This window comes from Hypanus sabinus, chromosome 8 (assembly GCF_030144855.1).
Source record: "Hypanus sabinus isolate sHypSab1 chromosome 8, sHypSab1.hap1, whole genome shotgun sequence".
Classification (NCBI taxonomy): Eukaryota; Metazoa; Chordata; class Chondrichthyes; order Myliobatiformes; family Dasyatidae; genus Hypanus; species Hypanus sabinus.
This window is the reverse complement of record NC_082713.1, coordinates 24,309,420-24,332,088: the sequence shown is the minus strand read 5'-3', so window position 1 is coordinate 24,332,088 and position 22,669 is coordinate 24,309,420. Positions and strand designations below refer to the sequence as shown.

The window sequence follows — 22,669 nt, the reverse complement described above, 5'->3', positions numbered from 1 at the left end:
GTCATAATGCCCAAAAATCTGACAATGTTGTTCTGTGAATTTGCATGTGAATACCTTTATCATAGTGTAAATCATGCAAACTGCATTAGAGTGATGTTGCTTTAAGAGCATTAAAATATATTTCTAAACCAAAAAGTCTATTAAAAAGTTATTCACTTCATGTGACAGGAGGGGAGGTGGCAGATGGAGTACATTGAGGGAAAAATGTGAGCTTGTGTGTCTGGGTGCAAAAATAGAAAGGAATTTTTTTACTGTATATGCATTGCGAGGAACTAGCAAATATTAATGTACAGAGAATCAAGTGTGTTAGTTCTGGCAAAAAGTGAAAATGCGGGTATATAAATTAATTAAAGCAACTAATTGAAGAGTTATTCTTTGTTACAAGAGATTGGAGTATAGAATTAAGAATGTTCTGTTGTGCCTACGCAAGTTAAGAAATTACTGTGGGCATTCTGAGTCTATGGACTCAAGGTCAGAGTTGGAAACAATGCAAGGCAAATTTATGGGACTGATTCTTGGAAAAGGGGATATTTTTCCTTGGAAAGGAAATTAGGAAATTTGACCTATTTTCACTGCAGTATAGTGTAATGAGTTCTTCGGGCCTGTGTGGGGTGCCAGAGAGCGTTGCTCCAAGGTTTTTAGAGCAGCTGAACTGATTAATTGTTGTTTAATGAGAGTCATTAATCATTTAGAGTTCCCTGGGTTTTTCTCAAGTGACTCACTCTTTGTAATGCAGTCTTCTGGTGCCTTCAGTCTAAGCTTGCTAAGCTTATTTTGATAGGCTCAGCGATTCCATGTTACTTGCATTAATTAAGCGGACGCCTGATTAGTGCTAATCATGGGGTCCTAGTTTTAAGAATGGTACTTCTGGTGGTGTCACTCAGCCAAGCCACCAACATTCTTTTGGAATTATGACGAATAAGCTCTTGTTGCTGTCTTTACATCACAGTCTAACTTTCCTTTGCACTTGGATTCCAATATTGGTAGCGCACATCATAACATATAGACCAATCAAGAGTGATTTCAGCAAGGCTGAGCAGTTTCTGATAAGACTAGATAACTAAACTTAGAGATATAGTCTTGAGATAGTTGAAATAATAATTGATAATAATATTGACAACATAGTCTTGAGATAATAATTGTAAGTTTACAACTGAGATGGGGAGAACTTTTCTTTAGACAAGAGTTGTAAATTTTTGAAATGTTCTGCTTTAAATGTCTATAAATGCTCAGTTTTGGATACAGTATATTTGAGGCATAGATCAAGGTTGTTAATCATAAGGGTGGCACATAAGTTAGCACAATACCTTACAGTTCCAGTGACCAAGGTTCAATTCCTGCTGCTGCCTGTAAGGTGTTTGTACGTTCTCCTCATGATCGTGCGGGTTTCTTCTGGGTGCTCCAGTTTCCTCCCACAGTCCAAAGATGTGCCACCTTTGGTTAATTGGTCTTCGTAAAATTGTCCTGTGACTCGGCGAGGGTTAAATTGGGGGATTGCTGGGTGGCACAGCTCGAAGGGCCAGAAGGGCCTGTTCGCATTGTATCTCAATAAGTAAAGTATGTCGATCAGGCAAAAAAACTGATTTCAAATTCAGGATCATATATTATCTTATTCAACGGTGGTTATATATTCAAATTCATTAATGATTTATGGATATTGATGTTCAGTCAAGCACATAACGTTTGCCCCTAATGATTCTTGGAGAGATGGTGGTAATTTGATGTCTTGAACTACAGTGGTCCTTCTGGTACTCCCTGAAGGTTGTTGGCTAGTGTGTTCCTGGAACTGGACCCTGTAGCAAATAAGGACCAGTGATATACTGGATTTCCCAGTGGGAGTATCTGTTGGAGTGAGTGTTCCCTGAACCCACTATCCTTGTCTGTGTAATTGGTCAAATCTCTACGTCTGGGATGGGATGTAAGAGTGGTCAAGGCAGGTAAATGTTGTGCATTTTGCAGAAGACATGCACGGTAGCCATTGTGCCACGGTAGAGGTGAGAGGGAGAGGTCAGGGTGATTAAACCATTACCTGATCCTGGATTGTGCTGAGCTTTGTGTTATTGGAGCTGTATTCATCTCGGTAAATGAAGAGCATTCCGTTTACCTAGATGAAGACAAATGTGCCTTGTAGATGATGGAAATCCTTTGCGGGTATTGGGAGTGAGCTATAGGCCACAGAATACCCACTTGCTGACCTACTTCACATGATTGGTCAAGTTGTGCCCAGGATACTAATAATGAATGTCAAGGGTATATGGTTAGACCCTCTCTCAGCAGAGATGGTCATGGCCCCACATTTCTTAAAAATGCCCATTTGGGATGAGCTGGGTAAGTGTCACTGGTCAGTAGTATCTTTCATCACATTGGGAGAAACTGATTGAGCTGCAATTTCCTGAACTGTGGAGTTTTTTTTGGTGGGGGGCATTTTTTCACGTTTTTGGGTAGACATCAGGGTTGCGCCTGCACTGAAATGACATGGTTGGAGGTGTGGGCCGGCTCTGTATCAGGCCTACAGCAGATCCCACTGGGGCTCGCAGCACTTTCTTTATATGGAGGGAATTGAACTGATTGAAGTCCGCCTTCTGCAATGGTGGGCGTTAGGCAGGGAAGCGATGTGGATCATTCATAAACCTGAAGATCACTACAAATGTTACAGGTTGTCCTCATACTCACATGCAAATTCCTTTCAATGTTGACTATGGGCATGTTCTTGGAGCCGTTTCCTTCTATAACCTGTTTAAATAGCCATCACTATTCCTGAGTAGATAGCGCTTTTTAAATGTATTGCTGCCGCAAAACAACAAACTTCATGACATAGACCTGATTCTGAGACTGATGGAAGAGAGGTGGTCCTTGTTACATCACGGCCTGTTTTATTTTCCATTGGTTTAGCTGCACCATGAAATCAGGTGCACTGTAAATCAGGCAGTCAAGTTGCTACTAGCCTTGTTTGTGTTTGTGCAGGTGCTTGAGTTTTTCCGGAATCTGGATTTTGTTCCAAATTACAGCATTTTCAGCTTCTTTTGTCTTCAGTGGCAGCTGTTTGAAGGGGAGGAAGTATATCCCACTGCAGGAAAAAGGGCAGAAGGACAACTTCTTCTGCCAGATTCACCAGAACAGCTTGTCTCCAAAGAATTTTAAGAATTTAAATTCCGATGAAAATGTCCTGCCTATTTCCGATGAACACATGGGACCAACCCAATGCAGCACATCATCATGACAATATGGTTAGCTGTTAATGACTGAGGAAAGGAAATTATGTATGGAGCCTGGATTTAGGGAGCCAGAATGGTACCTCTTGAATGGAGCGGCAATGCCTTGGTGCTAAAATGTAATCAATGTGTTTAGGTGGCACCCAAACAGGAACAGTCCTAGGCATTTGAATCTCTGTGAATCACTGGGGAAGTCAGGGCCCAGTATCTGCAAATCAGTGAGCCTTCCTGGAGGCCAAAGATGGCTTATCCTGGTGGTTAGAGGACTATGTCTGTGCATGGGTTGGTGGGTGTTGGTGAGAAGGAGGAGCAGGTCTTGTTTCGCTGCTGTTACTTTGTTGCTTCTGTGTTCTGTCGGGCATTGTTGTCGTGCAATGTTGGTGCCAGAAGGTGTGGCTGCCGCCAGCACGTGACACATTTCACTGTATATTTCGGTGTACACGCATGTGATAAATCAATCCAAATAGGAATCTGAATCAACGCTACACGTAGTAAAATAGGCTCAAGTCAAAATTTGGTTATATTTGTTTTGCAGGGTGAAGGAAATGAAAATCTGCTGGGTTTAGGAAGGGATTACAGAGGTAGGGAGTTATAATAAATCGTGCTCCTAGATGATCAAGTGCACTTGTGGTGAAAGGTGCTGGCAAAGAACAGGATGCTGGAAGAACTCGTTGCGTTAAGCAGGTGCTTTGAGTTTTTCCAGATTCTGGTTTTTGTTCCAGGTTACAGTTTAAGGGCATCAAAGGATCAAAGGTTAGAGAGAAAAGACAGGAGAATGAACTTGACAAAGAAAATAAATCAACAATTGAATGGAGAGTAGACGTGACGCGTCGAATTCTGCTCTTTTGACACGTGGTCTTATTACAGTGTTTGCACTTGCTTTTGTCTTCAGAGACAAAGCTGTTTGAAGGGAAGGGAATACGTCCCAGTAAGACTAAAGGGGAAGAGGGACAGCTTCTTTTTGCTTTTCAAAACAGACAAACATTGTATTGAAATGGAGTTATGGCCTGCCTCGAGGATTTATTTCATGGTAAGTACCTGATGGTGTCGAAGTAACTGTCATTGCTGACAATAAAATAAACTAACTAAAATAAGTGGGCCCAGAACAGACGTACTCTTATGACTTAAGCATTCTTTTTGTTTTACTTGTGCACTAGGCGAAAGCAAGGCCTCTGTCATGCACGCTGTTCTGAACTCTAACAGAAAACTGCTATTTTTATACAGAACTGGCCCCATCATTTACAGATATTGATCATTGGAAATTGCCTCTCTGAATTCCTTACTCACAAGATCAATCGCCATTTACAATAGAGGTGTTAAAGTCAATGGAAACTTCAAACGGACAGCCGATGATATTTTGAAGTTAAGGAAGACAATAGAGCCTGAGTTGTTGGGCATGTTCCACATCCATCTCATCTGTCTCTGGCACCCCGTATTGAGTAAAGGGCAACTATGTTTAGGAAAAGTCTCACTACAGAGGTCTCACTCATTTGGCTTGAATACACACTGCTGCAGTCTATGTGGTTCATAGTAAGCGGAGGTTTCTCCAGCATTCTCACTTCAAAGGTCTGGCGTGACTGCAACTGCCCCAGACTATCAATGCAACTTCCACAAGGGTCTTGATTTCTTTTAAAACCTTTAATTCGTAGTAGACTTTATTGAGGAAGTTCATTCAAGCTATGTTTTGGATTCCAAGTATCAGACATAGAAAAAACGATTACCTCATTGTGAGAAACCGAAAAGGAAGCTATAACTTAAGAAGTGTGATTGTAATCGCAATTAATATAAAACTAACCAATACATTTTGTTTCTTTGCAGAACAGCTATCTTTCTTGCAACTAATCCCTAACAGTGAAGGAAGCACAATTCAGCAAGGTAATTCAGGAAGGCTAGATGCTGTGCTGTAAATATGTAGAATGTTGAAAATTAATGTACAAAGCTTCTGTTATCTCTTACACCATTTCCTTTGGGGTTTTGGAATATGACCAACTATCTACACACACCATTTGGTGTTTCTTTCATTTGAAAAACTTTAACTCCATTTCCCTCCTATGCCCCTCCTCCCCTTCTTATCCCATCCCTGACATATTTAGTTGTTTACCTGTTCTCCATCTCCCTCTTTCTCCTTTCTTTCTCCTGAGGCCTCCCGTCCCATGATCCTTTCCCTTCTCCAGCTCTGTATCACTTTTGCCAATCACCTTTCCAGCTCTTAGCTTCATCCCACCCCCTCCGGTCTTCTATCATTTCGTATTTCCCCCTCCCCCCACTACTTTCAAATCTCTTACTATCTTTACTTTCGGTTAGTCCTGATGAAGGGTCTCGGCCCGAAATGTCGACAGCACTTCTCCCTATAGATGCTGCCTGGCCTGCTGTGTTCCACCAGCATTTTGTGTGTGTTGTTTGAATTTTCAGCATCTGCAGATTTCCTTGTATCTGCTACAAATGTAGTTTCCCACCAGAAATCCCACAAAATGTTTTTAACTGGCAGGGGGGTTAAACAAAACTGATTTGAAACAGGGTACATTTGATTGAAGGGCTGAATCTTGTGATTATCTTTTGTCCTCATGCCAATGTGTTCATGAGGCTCAATGTTATTTAGTTAGCGATATAGCATGGTGACAGGCCTTTCCAGCCCAACAAACCCACACCACCCAATCACAAGCATGTGACCGAGTAATCATCTGTACGGTACGGTACAGTGATATACCATACCATACTGTAGGATTTGGTGAATGAAACATGTGAGAGTCGGTTTACGTGCTTAACAAAAGCTGCAGCCCTTTACCTCCATTATGAACAAACCAAAAGTGGTCATCTTACACTGGCAGACGCTGTCTCATAAAGTGAACAACTCAGCGATGGTGTTTGTGAACTATGTAGAACAGTTTCTATTGCGAACAATATGAGTCATCTGCCACCCATGACATTCCCCTGCATGCTAACTGCTACTCTATCTACCAAGCTGCGTTTCTAAATAAATGATAAATAAAATACTTTAAAATGCTCAAGATATTTGTCAATGCTGCAAGTAAGAAAATGAACATCAAAGTTAATTACATTTGTTTTGCAGGTGAATGAAAATGAAAAAAAAAACTGCTTGGTTTAGGGATGGAATACAGAGGCAGAGAGTTATAATAAACGGTGCTTCTAGGTGGTCAAGTGAATTTTGCTAAAAGATACCAGCTGAGTTCTTCTCTTAGCTGAAGGTCCCAAGTGAATACAATCTCAAAATAAGCCTTCTTAGTCACAATCAAATCATATTGGTGGAGTCTGAAACCAAGTAGACACAGACTCAGAATAGAGGGGTGTCCTTTTAGAAGGGAAATTAGGAGGTGAATCTGTGGAATTCATTGCCACGGGTAACTGTGGAGGCCAAGCCATTGGGTATATTTAAGGCAGAGGTTGATAGATTCTTGATTTGTCAAGGCATGAAGGAATATAGGGAACAGGCAGGAGATTCAGGCTTAAAGGGAAAACGGATCAGCCATAACGAAATGTTGGAGTAGACCTGATGGGCCAGATGGCTTAATTCTGCTCCTATATCTTACAGTCTTATGGTATCTAAGTATTTCATCTTGCTTCTCCTACAACCATTCAACCTTGGTTTTCATTTTAAAAGGAATCAGTCAAGGGTTTAATAAAAATATTGATATCACATGATGGAAAGGACAAGAGAATTAAACCTATCTCTGCCCTTTGGAAGTCTAACACTTGAAACAGGGTAGATTTTTCAAACTTTAAACACGTGTCCCCATGGCCAATGCAAGAGAAAACTTTCCTTAGTGTCTAAACTTTGCCGCTAAGTGACACTTACAATAAGGGCTCTACTTGCCAACTTAATCTTCAAAATATTCTGTGAAACAGATCCCAATGACAATGAAACAAAGTTCTTCTTGAATAATGATGTTCCTTTTTATAGATTAGCTTTATTTGTCACACATACGTCAGACTATCAAAGCACACAATGAAATGTATGCAACACACACAAGATGCTGGCAGCAGGCCAGGCAGCATCTACAGGGAGAAGTACAGTCAATGTTTTGGGCCGAGACCCTTCATCAGGACTAACTGAAAGAATAGATAGTAAGAGATTTGAAAGTGGGAGGGGAAGGGGGAGATCCGAAATGATAGGAGAAGACGGGAGGGGGAGGGATAAAGCTGAGAGCTGGAAAGTTGATTGGCAAAAGGGATACAGAGCTGGAGAAGAAAAAGGATCATGGGACGGGAGGCCTAGGGAGAAAGAAAGGAGGAGGGGAGCACCAGAGGGAGATGGAGAACAGCAAGGAGTGATTGTGAGAGTGACAGAGAGAGTAAAAAGAGAGAGAAAGAGAAAAAAGGGAATAATAAATAAATAGATAGATAGATAAGGGATGGGGTAAGAAGGGGAAGAGGGGCATTAATGAAAGTTAGAGAAATAAATGTTCATGCCATCAGGTTGGAAGCTACTCAGACAGAATATAAGGTGTTGTTCTCCAACCTGAGTGTGGCTTCATGTTGACAGTAGAGGAGGCCATGAATTGACATATCAGAATGAGAATAGGACGTGGAATTAAAATGTATGGCCACTGAGAGATCCTGCTGTCTCTGGTGGACAGAGTGTAGGTGTTCAGCGAAACGGTCTCCCAGTCTGTGTCGGGTCTCACCAATATATAAAAGGCCACACCGGGAGCACCGGACACAGTATACCACACCAGCTGATTCACAGGTGAAGTGTCGCCTCACCTGGAAGGACTGTCTGGGGCCCTGAGTGATGGTGAGGGAGGAAGTGTAAGGGCAGGTGTAGCACTTGTTCCGCTTACAAGGATAAGTGCCAGGAGGGAGATCGATGGAAAGGGATAGGGGGGGACGAGTGGACAAGGGAGTCACATAGGGAGCAATCTCTGCAGAAAGCAGAAAGAGGGGGGAGGGAAAGATGAGCTTGGTAGTGGGATCCTGTTGGAGGTGGCGGAAGTTACGGAGAATTATACGTTGGATCTGGAGGCTGGTGGGGTGGTAGGTAAGGGCAAGGGGAACCCTATCCCAAGTGCGGTGGCGGGTGGATGGAGTGAGAGCAGATGTGCATGAAATGGGAGAGATGCATTTGAGAGCAGAGTTGATGGTGGAAGAAGGGAAGCCCCTTTGTTTAAAAAAGGAAGACATCTCCTTCATCCTGGAATGAAAAGCCTCATCCTGAGAGCAGATGCAGTGGAGGTGGAGGAATTGTGAGAAGGGGATAGCATTTTTGCAAGAGACAGGATGGGAAGAGGAACAGTCCAGGTAGCTGTGAGAGTCTGTAGGCTTATAGTAGATATCAGTAGATAAGATGTCTCCGGAGATAGAGATAGAAAGATCAAGAAAGGGTAGGGAGGTGTCGGAAATGGACCGGGTAAATTTGAGGGCAGGGTGAAAGTTGGAGGCAAAGTTAATGAAGTCAACAAGCTCAGTATGCGTGCAGGAGGCAGCGCCAATGCAGTCATCGATGTAGCAAAGGAAAAGGGGGACGGATACCCATATAGGCTTGGAACATGGACAGTTCCACAAAGCCAACAAAAAGGCAGGGATAGCTGGGACCCATACAGGTGCCTATGGCTACACCTTTAGTTTGGAGGAAGTGGGAAGAGCCAAAGGAGAAATTATTAAGAGTAAGAACTAGTTCCACTAGATGGAGAAGCGTGTTGGTAAAGGGGAACTGGTTAGGACTAGAATCCAAAAAGAAGCGGAGAGCTTTGAGACCTTCCTGGTGGGGGATGGAGGTATATAGGAACTGGACGTCCATGGTAAAAATAAGGTGGTGGAGGCCAGGGAACTTAAAATCATTGAAAAAATTCAGAGCGTGTGAAGCGTCACGAACATAGGTGGGAAGGGATTGAACAAGCAGGGGGTAAAACAGTGTTGAGGTATGCAGAAATAAGTTTGGTGGGGCAGGAGCAAGCTGAGACAATGGGTGCAGAAATGAGTTGTCATTTGCCTCAAATGAAATCAGCAAGGATTGTTCTGGGTAGTCTGCAGGTGTTGCCATGGTTCCGGCACGAATATAACATGCCCACAACTCACTAACCCTGACACGTATGTCTTTAGAATGTAAGAGGAAATGCTGACCACCAGGAAGAAACATACATGGCCATGGGGAAAACATCCAAGCTCCTTACAGACAGCGGTGGAATTTAACTGGGGTCACTGGCACTGTAATAAAATACGTTTATAGCACAGCATGTTATAAATATATCTTATTTTCAATTAGCTTAAGTTTTTAATGACAGATCTGTTTGTTAATTAAATACCCACAGGAATAAGTTACAAAATTGTACAGTCTGAAAACTATGTATTTATTCTAAAATGTGCTAACCAAACACAGACAGAGAACAGCAGGTAATTTGTAAAGGTTGTTGCTTTTCTACACTTCTGTCTCACATGTCTTCCTCTAATTAGTCAGGTAGGGGTTACTGGCAGAAATCGTGTTTGTGTTTTAAGAACACAAAACGTAGGACAGTGCATTCCAGGAACAGCCTCTTTGCCCAACATTGTTTTGCTGAACCAACTAAATTAGTAATCAAATGTCTAACTAAACTAATCTCTTCAGTCTACATGATATCCAATCCTCCCATTTCCCTCACATTCATGCGCCTATCTAAACACCTCTAATGTTTCTGTCTCTGCCACCATCCCAGGAATTCTAGCACCCTTGGTGTAAAAAAACTTGCCCATGTCTTCTTAGAAATTACCCCCTCTCATCTTAAATGCATGCCCTCTGATCTTAGACAATTCAACCCTGGGAAAGGACATTGCCTGTCTACTCTATCTAAGCCTCTCAAAATCTTATTAACCTCTATCAGATCTCCTCTCAGCCTCTGTTGCTCCAGAGAAAGCCACCCAAGTTTGTCCATCCTCTCGTTATAGCACAAGGTCTATAATTTTGAATTTTGAATTCATAAACTACACCTGAAATCTTTACACAAAAATTAAGTGAAGAATGATAAAATGGAGGACATTAATACATGTTTTGAAAGGCTAATTACTGTAGTCAAGTAAACTAAAATATTTAAATGAACACCAATACAAAAGTAATTTAAAGCGGGCGTTGATAGGTTCTTGATTAGTTAGGGGATCAAAAGTTACGGGAAGAAGAAAAGAGAATGGGATTGAGAGGGAAAATAAATCAGCCATTATTGAATGGCAGAGCAGACTTGATTGGCCAAATAACATAGTTCTTCAAAGTCTTATGTTCTGTGAATAAAAGTAATTTTTTGAAAATGTATGTGTACTCAATTTTTTCCACTTTGCTGCTTAATTAACCCAACCTATATATATATATATATATATACATACATACACACACACACAGACACACACACACACACACACACACACACACACATGATAACCTGTATCATCCTTACAACTGCTGTAATGAAATTGTTTAATTGGATTCCTTCCTCAATGCCTTTTAATATTTTGTCAACAGGTGATTCAACTTTTATTCCTTGGACCGTGGCTTCTCAGAGGGGACAAGCTTTGGCAGAAAATGCCAATAAAATACTTGTGAAAGAAGAAGGCTTTTATACGGTGTACAGTCAGGTAAACCTAATGTAACAATGACAAGAGTGGGGTTGCTGATGGGGATAGATTGGAAAGGTGAGATTTCTAGCTTTATGCAGAGCATTAAAATGATGCATTCTACAGGCTCTCTTAGCCTGCCACTTACAAGTCAGAAGAACATGCATGGTTTGGGCATTTACACACACCTCTCTGGCATACTCCCATGAGCAGATTTTCTCCAAGGTGACCATAGAAAAACAATAGGAATTAGACAACAGTGCAATCAATGCCCAATATACCATGAATAACTGAGAAGGACATATATATGAATAATGGATGTATTTTTTCATTATTTCTGTATGCTGGTTATGAAAATGTGGGATAAACATATGATTGACTTTTGGGTGAATGAGGCTGGGGACAGAAGGAGAGAGTTATAAACACGAGTGATTCTGTAGATGCTGGAAATCCAGAGTAACACATACAAAATGCTGGAGGAACTCAGCAGGTCAGGCAGCATCTGAGGAGCAGAATGAAGAGTTGACGTTTTGGGCTGAGATCCTTCTTCAGGACTAGAAATAAAGGAGGAAGAAGCCATGATCTTTCTTATTCAAGCTTCTTCACCCTTTCTTTCTAGTCCTGAAGAAGGGCCTCAGCCCAAAATGTTGGCACTTCATTCAATTCCATAGATGCTGTCTGACCTGTTGAGTTCCTCCAGCATTTTGTGGGAGAGGGAGTTTTTGTTGTGTCGTCTGGGACTGAGGAGCTCAGGTGAACAGCAAAAAGAGGTAAAAAGAGCAAAAATAGCAAAATGAGCAATGAGAATTTTGAGGTACGCTGAGAATCAGGCCTGGGTCAGTAAGATGAGCAAGGTTGGTGTTGACGGATGGACCAACACAAAAGATTGGGATTAAAAGCAAAGTGGTTCTGCCAGCAAGATAGGGAGCTAGAGTCTGTAGGCGAGATCAAAGTTACAGTGTCGAGAAAAGAACAGTGACCAAATCCAAACCTCAGAGTTCATCTTTCATTTTTAAATGGCATAAAGTGCCATGCCTCAGAACAAGGTATTATGGCAAAAATGAGCGTACTCAGGGAAAAGATACAGAACACAAAAGCAGCAGCTCATGGGAGCACTTGTATGAAAATATTTTCATTTGAGCATGGCTTGATTTTAAGTTAACCTGGATGCACTATACTCTGCCAATTACCAGAAACTTTAAATGACAATTTTTATCTTTAGCAAGAAAAATACACAGCAACTCCAAAACAGAAAAGCAAGCCCAGCCCCACTAACTCGAATAAGTAACTCGTAAGCTATTACTCTAAGCAAGACTGCTTTCCAGCTATTTTAGAACTTGCAAGTTCCTAACAAGAACTACTTACCTGTTAGGAACTTCTAGCTTCAAACATATAATAACTGACAAGCCCTAACCTCAGTATAATTACTCAGATTAACACTGACCTGCTTACATTTTATTGGCTAGTCCAATTCTAATGAACAACACATAGCTGCATTGCCAATTCTTAACTATCTACTGCTCTAATCCCATTTGTTATAATTAGTAACAATCCAAAGAGCTCTAATTAGCAAACCTGGCCTTGAAATACAGGGCATCCGCAGTGCCACAAGCCGGCAAAAAAGAAACATCAATCCTAATTTTGTTACCTGTCAATTCCATTGGAAATGTTATCCAACAGTTTAATCCTCAATATAGCACACCATTGCTTAGTTAATCTTAACAGTTATGGATAGTTCCTGTATCTAAACAGCATAATGACATTATAAATACAAGAGATTCTGCAGAGGCTACAAATCCAAAGCAATGCACACAAATAAGCAGTTGACGTTTCACGCTGAGAACCTTCATTGTGGCTGGACTGAAAGGTTGACAGTTTATTCCCATGTGCTGCATCATCTGCTGAGTTCCTCCAGCATTTTTGTACATGTTGCTCTATATATTTTAATTGTTCTAATCCACTACTGTATGTATTTGAAAACCCTTAGGTTTGTTATTTCAATTAAATAATGCACAAATAAAAACAGAAACAAATAGAGAGGACAGCAGGTCAGGTAGCAGCTGTATAAAGAGAAACAGAGTGATAATTTCAGGTCAATGTCCTTTCATTAGAACTGAGAAAGAAGGAAAACAAGATAGTTCTAAGTTGCAGGAAATTGAAAACTGACACAATTCCTCTCTTTCACAGTGCTGATGAGGGTCTTTGACCTGAAATGTTAACTCTCTTTCTGTTTCTACAGATACTGCCTGACTTGGTGAGTGATTGCAGAATTTTCTGTTTTTTTCCCTAGATTTCGAGCATTAGCAGCTTTTAAAAAAAATTCATAATAAGTAATTTAATTGCTTCCAGATCATGCTTGTTTATTGATTGTTCATTTTGCAGGTTCTGTACTATGATAACTGCATGGTTATGGGTCATGTTGTACGGAGAAGGAAGGTTAATGTGTTTGGGAATGAAAAGCATCTGATGACGTTATTTCGGTGCATACAAAACATGCCAAACAACACATCCAGTAATAGCTGTTTCACTGCTGGTAAGTTCTTGGCTATACAAAATGTCTATTGTACATCTATATCATTCTTTGGAATTGGAATGTCAAATAAAAAACTTCTCAGTGAGCTCATATACTAATCTGAATTAAAAAACTGAAATCAGATTAAACCCCCCCCCCCCCCCCTTTATAGTTGCACCTTTGGATGCAGCTCCATAATCTCCTGTGCAGAGAGAAGCAAAGTTAACATTAGAAATCGGAAGGATTTCATCACACAGAAAAGTGAGAAAAGAAAGGCATGTTTTTAAATGCTTTAAAGCAGTAGCCTATTCTGCATTTGGTAGATTCCCAAATATTAGAGAAAAATTATGCGATTCAAAAAGTACACTGAAGTGTATGTTTAAATGAATCACTGCTTCACCTGGAAGGACTGTTTGAGTGTACAGATGTTAGGAAGGCGATGTGTAGAAGGACTGGTGATGTATCTCCTGTGAATGGAAGGGAAGGTGCCCGGAGAAGGGGGTGGGGTGTGGTAGAGATGGAAGAGAAGATCATAAAACTGTAAGACATGGAAGGAGAATTAGGCTATTCAGCTCATTAAGTCTTTCCCGTCATGTTATGATTGGAATCTGGACCTGAATATGAAGGTAATGAAGTCTGCCAGTATAAATTGAATGGGTCTGCAGCAGCCTGCAAAGCCAAGGTGAACTAAGTGAGAATAATATGCATTGGTTTGAATGTGAGAAGGAAAATATGTCTTATCTGAGTTGATGGAAGAGCCAGGTCATAGCTTGGGAAAGTGGAGAAGCTACACATATTTCTACAAAATTGGACGAGTTGAACAAGATCTTATATCTCACAAGGAAATCTGCAGATGCTGGAAATTCAAACAACACACACAAAATACTGGTGGTGCAGAAGGGCCTGACAAAGGGTCTCGGCCCGAAACGTCAACAGTGCTTCTCCTTATAGATTCTGCCTGGCCTGCTGTGTTCCACCAGCATTTTGTGTGTGTTGTAAGATCTTATATCTCTTTGATCTGGGTTTGAATAGAGTAGGGTTGTTCATTGAATAGTATGTTGGATCTGGTGGATGGGGTGTCTGTCCCATAGGGCATTGATTCATAAAATTATTTTAATTTTCTTATCTTTAAGGTGAATAACAGTTGCAATGTGTAGTCCCTTAAAATAAACAAACTGCACAAATTGTTTTTGTATCTTAATAGTTGAAATTCTCTATTAGATTCCAGTAAGCAAATTATTCTGACATCTATATATATAACATTTTAACCTCTTGTTCAAATACAGACCATAATTCATACAGTATACCTACAAAATTAAACTTAGCAAAATCTGCTTCAGTTGATCTTTGCAACCATGTATGATCAGTATACTCTATTCATGCATTTTGGTTGGAAAAGGAACAGAAAACAGAGGCAGTAAATGGGTCTATTTTAATGGCTGCCTGTTACCAGTAAAGCCATAGGAATCAACTCAGGGGCTCAACTGATCAAAATCTACATGATGAAATTAGATAAAAAGACAGCGGTAAAAAATTCTAGTACTACAATCATGATACCATCACTTCTTATCTGGATGGTGTGAAATAAGATTATAGCTGGGAGCTTAACGTCCAAGGATACACATTGTATTGAAAGGAGAGGCAAGTAGGTAGAGGGGGTGGGGAGGCTCTATTGGTAAAAAAAGAAATCAAATCCCTAGAAAGAAATGACATGGGATTAGAAGATTTAGAATCCATGTGGGTAGAATTAAGAAACTGCAAGGGTAAAATGATCCTTATGGAAGGGATTTCCAAACAGTAGCCTGCATGTGGGATACAAATTACAGCAGGAGATAGAAAGTGCATGTAAGAAGGGTAACATACGATAGTCATAGGGGATTTCAATATGAAGATAAATTGGAAAAATCAGGTTGGTGTTGGATGCTAAGAGAGGATATTTATAGAATGCCTATGTGATGGCTTTTTAGAGAAGCTTCTGGTTGACCCCACTTGGGGAAAGTCAATTCTGGATTGGGTGTTGTATAATAAACCAGATTTGATTAGGGAGCTTATGGTAAAGGAACCCTTAAAAGACAGTGATCACAATTTGAGAGAATTCACCCTGAATTTTGAGAGGGAGAAGATATCAGCAGATGCATCAGTATTACAGTGGATAAAGAGAATTACAACAGCATGGGAGAGGAGCTGGACAAAGTTAATTGAAAGGGGACAATAGCAGTGAACAGCAATGTCTGGAGTCTCTGGGGGCAACTTAGAAGACACAGGATAGATGCATATCAAAGATGAAGAAGTATTCTAAAGGGAGGATGTGGCAACCATGGCTATCAAGATAAGTCAAAGGTAGATTAAAAGGAAAAGCGAAGCTGTGTAACATTAGCAAAAATTTGTGTGAAGTTAGAGGATTGGGAAGCTTTTAAAAACCAATAAGAGGAAACTAGAAAACCATAAGGACAGAAAAAACATGAAATAAGAAGGTGAGCTAGCCAATAATATAAAAGAGGATTCAAAAATTCTTGTTCAGATATATAAATTGTAAAAGAGAAGTGAGAGTAAATATTGGACCACTGGAAAATGATGCTGGAGAGATGGTAATGGTGGCCAAATTTCATAAACATTTTGTGTCAGTCTTCACTATGGAAGATCCTTGCCAGAAATTCAAGAGTGTCAGGGGGCAGAAGTGAGTGTAGTTACAATTACCAAGGAGAAGGTACTGGTGGTATGAAAGGTCAGTAGGGAGATAGGTCACATGGACCAGATGGACTACACCCAAAGTTCTGAAAGAGGTTGTGGGGGCATTGGGAATGATCTATCAAGAATCACTAGATTCTGGAACGATTCTGAAAGACTGGAAAATGGCAAATGTCACTTCACTCTTCAAGAAGGGTGAGAGGCAGAAGAAAGAAAATCACAGGTCTGTTATTTTGACTTCAGTGGTTGAGAAGATGTTGGAGTCCTTTATTAAGGATGAGGTTTCAGAGTACTTTGAGGCACATAATAAAATAGGCCAAAGTCAGCATGGTTTCCTAAAGGGGAAATCTTGCCTGAGAAATCTGTTGGAATTCTTTGAGGAAATAACAGGCAGGACAGATGAAGGAGAGTCAGTGGATGTTGTTTACTTGGATTTTCAGAAGGTCTATGACTTTACAAGATAAGAGCCCATAATATTACAGGTCATACAGTACGCTAGCATGGATAGAAGACTGGCTGACTGGTAGGAGGCAAAGAGTGGGAATAAAGGGAGCATTTTTTGGCTGGCTGTCAGTGTCTAGTGGTGTTCCACGGGGTTGGTGTTGAGATCGCATCTTTTCATATTGTACGTCAATAATTTGGTTGATGGAATTAATGGCTTTGTGGTCATTTGTGGATGATATAAAGACAGGTGGAAGAGCAAGTAGTGTTGAGGAAGCAAGGATTCTGCGGATGACGTAGACAGATAAGGAGAATGGGTGAAGAAGTTGAAGATGGAATATAGTGGAGGAAAGGGCATGGTCATGTACTCTGGTAGAAAGAATAAAGGCATAAACTATTTTCTAAATGGGTAGAAAATTAAAAAAATCAGAGGTGCAAAGGGACTTGTAAGCCCATGTGCAGGATTTTCTAAAGGTTAACTTTCAGGTTGAGTCAGTGATAAGGAAGGCAAATAGAAATGTTATTTATTTCGAGAGAACTATAATATAACAGCAAATGCTGATGCTTTATAAGATATTGGTCAGACCACACTGAGAGTGTTGCATGCAGTTTCAGGGCCCTTATCTAAAAAAGAGATCTACTGGCATTGGACGAGGCCCAGAGGAGGTTCTTGAGAAGAATTCTGAGAATGGAAGGGTAAACACCGGAGGAGCTTTTGAAGGCTCTGGGTCTATGCTTGCTGGAGTTTAGAAGAATGAAAGGGGATTTCACTAAAACCAATCAAAGATTGAAGGGCCTCGATAAAGCAGATATGGAGGAAGTGGTTTCTATAGTGGGAGGAGTCTAGGACCGGTGGGGGGGGGGGGGCAGCCTCAGAATAGAGATACATCCATTTAGTAGAGAGATGAGGAGGAATATCCTTATCTGTGGAATTCATTGCCGCAGATGACTGTGGAGGCCAAGCTATCGAATATATTTAAATCAGAGATTGATAAGTTCTTTCTTTTTTCTTTCTTTTTCAATCTTTTTATTGAGTTTCATATATATATATATATATATATATATATAAAACATAACATAATAATGAACAGGTTATGAATACAATAGACTTGAAATTGCATTAGTAATAAGATAATAATATCCTATTAAACATCAACAAAAAAAGTACATTAATCAATCAAGTCTATATAATTATATATGAAAAAAAACAAAAATAATCGTCAAAAGAAAAAAAAATTGAAAATATGTAAAAAAATATATATAGAGAAAAAAAACACTAAGCTAAACTAACATGGGCAATAATAACAGTTTATAAGTATATGATAGTGTCAAAGAAACTCCGGAACTCCATACCTGAACAAGAATAAGCAGAAAGAAGGTCTGGAAAAGGCCAAATTAATTCATATGAAAATGTCGAATGAACGGTCCCCAAGTTTCTTCAAATTTAATTGATGAGTCAAAAATAGTGCTAATTTTTTCCAAGCTTAGATAAGAAATAGTTTGAGAAAACCACTGAAACGTGGTAGGAGGATTTACTTCTTTCCAGTTTTGTAATATAGACCTTCTGGCCATTAATGTTACAAAAGCAATCATTCGTCTGATTGAAGGGGAAAATTGATTACCATCCTCATTTGGTATACCAAAAATTGCAGTAATAAAATGAGGTTGTAAGTCGATATTCCAAATTGAGGAAATGGTAGCAAATATGTCCTTCCAATAGTTATGTAAAGTGGGACATGACCAAAACATGTGGGTCAATGAAGCCACTTCTGAATGACATCTGTCACATTGAGGGTTAATATGAGAATAGAATCGAGCAAGCTTATCTTTAGACATATAAGCTCTATGTACAATTTTAAATTGTATTAAAGCATGTTTAGCACATATAGAAGAGGAATTAACCATTTGTAAAATTTTTTCCCATTTATCTGTTGATATATTATATCGAAGTTCTTTTTCCCATTCTTGTTTAATTCTATCTGATACTTCTGGTTGTATCTTCATAATCATATTATAAATAAAAGCTACTAATCCCTTCTGACAAGGATTTAAGGTAAAAATCAAATCTGAGAAATCCATTGAAGTTGAATTGGGAAAAGATGGTAGAACTTTATGTAAAAAATTTCTGATTTGTAGATATCTGAAAAAATTAGATTTAGGTAATTTAAATTTGTTGGAAAGTTGGTCAAAAGACATCAAAGTACCTTCAAAAAAAAGATCACGAAAACATTTTATACCTTTCCTTTTCCATATGCTAAAAGCTTGATCTGTCAAGGAAGGTTTGAAAAAAAAATTAAGTAAAATAGGGCTATCAAGAACAAAGTTTTTCAGAGTAAAAAACTTACGAAATTGAAACCAAATTCGTAATGTATGTTTGATAACAGGATTAGATATCTGTTTATTGAATTTAACTAAATCAGCAGGAAGAAAAGAACCAAGAACGGAGAATAGAGAATATCCCTTCACCTCATTACATTCCAAATTTACCCACTGTGGGCACAATGGTGAATCCAAATCTAATTTCCAATACATTAGGTTACGAATATTATTCTCCCAATAGTAAAATCTAAAGTTAGGTAAAGCTAAACCACCATCTTTTTTAGATTTTTGTAATTGCCTTTTACTTAACCTGGGGTTTTTATTTTGCCACACAAATGAGGAAATTTTTAATCAATGTTGTCAAAAAAAGATTTAGGAATAAAAATTGGTAAGGCTTGAAATAAATATAAAAATTTCGGTAAAATCATCATTTTAATAGCATTAATCCGACCAACTAATGATAAGGATAAGGGAGACCATCTTGTAGTAAGTTGTTGAATTTGATGAAGCATAGGTAAAAAATTCAGTCTAAATAAATCTTTATATTTCTTGGTAATTTTTATACCTAAGTTCTTGAATAGTCAGGTATTAAGTTTATGGAGAGAAGGCAGGAGAATGGGGTTAAGAGGGATAATAAATCAGCCGTGTTGGAATGGCAGAGCAGACTTGATGGGCTGAATGGCCTATTTCTGCTCCTATGTCTTATGGTCTTATAGTTTCATTATCACTTGTGTTGTTCAGTTTCTATAGATCTCCAACCACCCCACCCCTCCATCACTGACATTCCATTTTATTCTCCACAGCCCTCCTCTTCTCTGTAACTTAAAATATAATTTTGAACTTTCCCTAGTTCCAAGGAAAAGATATCAACCAGGAATGCTATTTGTTTTTCTCTCCACCAGTGCTGCTTGACCTGCTGGGTGTTTGAGTATTTTCTGTTTTTATTTCATTCATTTGTTAACTCAGTCACTTTGGTTTAGGAATTGTGAAGCTCGATCAAGGAGATGAGCTGGAGCTTCTGTTACCATCCCGTCCAAATGCTCAGATATCCATGGAGAAGGATTCAACGTTCTTTGGTGTCATACAGCTTTTATGAATCAACTGATCGAGAGCACGGTGAGTGTCAAAATTGCGGTAGCGTTACTCGAGGTTTTGTCTCTCTGAGTCTCTATATTTTGATTAAAGGATGCAAACAACTTAAACAAGGGGTAAATTTCTCCAGTGTCACACAGGTTGTGAGTTATCTGTGGTGCCAAGATCTTCAATTGCCACTCACTGACTGAACTACTCTTCAGCAATTTTAGTTTTGGAGGTAATATTGTGCACCACCTTGTTCACTTGAAGAATTTGCAACAAATATTTTCAGTTTTGTACTCCTTCGCCTCTCCCCCAACTTCTTTTTCTTGCTTTTCTCTCTTCCTTTCCAAACCTGTTACAGGTCTCGGCCTGAAATGTCAACTGTTTATTCTCCTCCATAAAAAGATGCTGTCTGACTCATTGAGTTCCTCTGGTATTTTCCAGGTATTACTCAAGATTTCCAGCATCTGCAGAATCTCTTGTTTCCATTTTCATTTTTTACTTAATTTTGTAAATATAGCCTTCTAGTTCCAGCATTTTTTTTCTAAATATTTTTGTATTGTCAGGACTGCACCGTAGTAATGAATTGCCCGATAGATTTCTGGTGAATGCTCCTGGGAGTTATCCATTGTGCTGTAACCAGTTATCCTGATTTTTAAGGAGCGACTGATGGACCTTGGCTGAGAGTCGCAGTGGCTCTTTTTTGACGTGCAAATTCATTGCTCTCAGTAAAGTTATAGAGCACCTGGATCACAATGCTGAAAAATATGTATGACATAACTGCATTTTGATTCACTTTATTGAGTATTTTAGTATTGATGAACACAGATGTTCTCTGTTGTTTTCTGCTTCCACTAGAAACGGTCACCAAGCCACTGTCTATCCCTGAGAACAGTTTGAGGTGGTTGAAAGGCTTGGTTATTTAATCCTGTTTCATTACTGTAGGTGTCTTCTTGCACATCCACTGTACTGGTTGGTTCCAAACTTGCATTATTTGTCTGAAGCACTCACTTATGTGCTTCTTGCTTCTAATTTTTCGACAATTTATTTTCCCATTTTAACCTCCATCAAAAGTTCTGGTGGCCCTGTCATGAATCGCAGGCCGTTCAGATGGGAAGTCATTCCTTAACCATTTCTCTCACTTTCTCTCCCTCCCTCACTTCTGATGAGGAGGAATTTCTTCAGCCAGAGTGGGGAATCTGTGGAATTCATTGCCTCAGAAGGCTCTGGAGGCCCAGTGCTTGGGTATACGTAGAACTAAGGGTTCTAGCCTGGAGTGGGTCCATCAACCTCTTGCTTAATGGTATTGGTCCATGACATAAAGAAGGTTGGGAACCCCTGCTTAAGGTGAAGCTTGATACGTTCTTAATTAGAAAGGGTGTCAAAGGTTAAGGGGAGATGGCAGGATTATTGGATTGAGAGGATTAATAGATCAGCCATGATGGAATGCAGAGCTGACTTGTGCTGAATGGTCTAATTCTGCTCCAATATCTCGTGGTCTTATAATCCCATTTAGTTGTATGTTGCCTTAGTAATATATTGATATGCTATGATACCACTGGTATTTCCACCTGTCATTCCACGTCAATAACCACATCTTGAGTTCCTGGTACCACGGATAGCATTCTAACTGTTTGCATTACTGTTTGGTATGGAGGGGCCACTGCACAGGATCATAAAAAGCTGCAGAGGGCTGTAAACTCAGCCAGCTCCATCACGGGCACTAGGATCCCCACCATCAAGACATCTTCAAGAGGCAATGCCTCAAAAGGATAGGTATCCCCACCACCTAAGCCATGCTCTCCTCTCATTGCTACCATCAAAGATGGCGTCCAGGACCCTGAAAAGATACACTCAATGTTTTAGAAACAGCTTCTTCCGCTCTGTCGTCAGATTTCTGAATGATTCATGAATGCTATCTCACTAATTTTGTTCTCTTTTTGCACTACTTATTTAATTTTTTAATGCTTATATTTCTTATTGTACTTTATTGCTGGTTCCTTAAAGTTGTCATAGCCAGGGGAGGTAGAGAGGATAATCTCCCACTGCCTATTAAATGCTCCCAATATTGTGCAACTCAAATTGTTTCTAAAGCCATATCCAGCTCCCGGCCTTCACGTGTGCCTTAGCTACTAAGCCCAGTGAAACCATTTCTACTGACAGGAGAAGGGGCACCTTAAAACCAGTCGTTTTTGGCAGATGGGGCTTGTCAGCTGCGGTTGGCAACTCAAAGAGAAGGAAAACTCTGATCTCAAACCACTGTTGCCTTGTGGCTACACCCACTCATGAGGAAGGCTTCAGGAGTAAACCCTGAGGGAAAATTCTGGAGCTGGAGTCTGTAAGGTAATCCTACATTGAGTTCAATGTCGGCTAGCAATTCCTGCGATGATGCTGGTGCCAAAATGCATTATTTCCTCTGCCGTTCCTCAGCTGCATGGAGTCAAGGAGCCTGCTGTGTGGGCAACAGCTTGCTCTCCATGTTGTAGTGCCCTGGTTTGTGTATCACAATAGCCATGTTTGACCCCGACCGATGGAGGGCCTCAGTAGTTTGTATTGCACCCTAAGGCTGCCGCAAAGCAACACATTTCACAACATGTCAGTGAGAATAAACCTGATTCTGATTCTTAGTGTCAGTAACTGAACACATCTACAGAAGGGGAACTGAAGCAAAATCCTTGCATGTAATATCCTGAGCATTAACGGTCCATTGGCAAATACTAGGAAGCAGAATGAACAGATCAAATGAAGTAACCTGAGTAACTTCTGGATGCTTACAACATTTGTATAACTGTGCCATTTGTGCCATTGAAAGTTCGTTTTCGTTTATAATTAGAAAATCATAATTGATCCTTACCTTAAGCAACACACACACAATGCTGGAGGAACT

General features: G+C 39.9%; 1 protein-coding gene across 1 annotated transcript in view; it reads left to right on the top strand.

The window, feature by feature from the left end:
* The window catches only part of LOC132397708 (tumor necrosis factor ligand superfamily member 13B-like), a 37,832-nt gene that overhangs the window by 3,343 nt on the left and 11,820 nt on the right, over positions 1–22,669 (top strand). Inside the window, exons 3-6 of the mRNA XM_059976479.1 lie at positions 5,031–5,087; positions 10,654–10,766; positions 13,128–13,278; positions 19,686–19,821. Coding sequence (XP_059832462.1) covers positions 5,031–5,087; positions 10,654–10,766; positions 13,128–13,278; positions 19,686–19,801 — 437 coding nt within the window. The 3' untranslated portion in view covers positions 19,802–19,821. The remainder of the gene's footprint in view (positions 1–5,030; positions 5,088–10,653; positions 10,767–13,127; positions 13,279–19,685; positions 19,822–22,669) is intronic.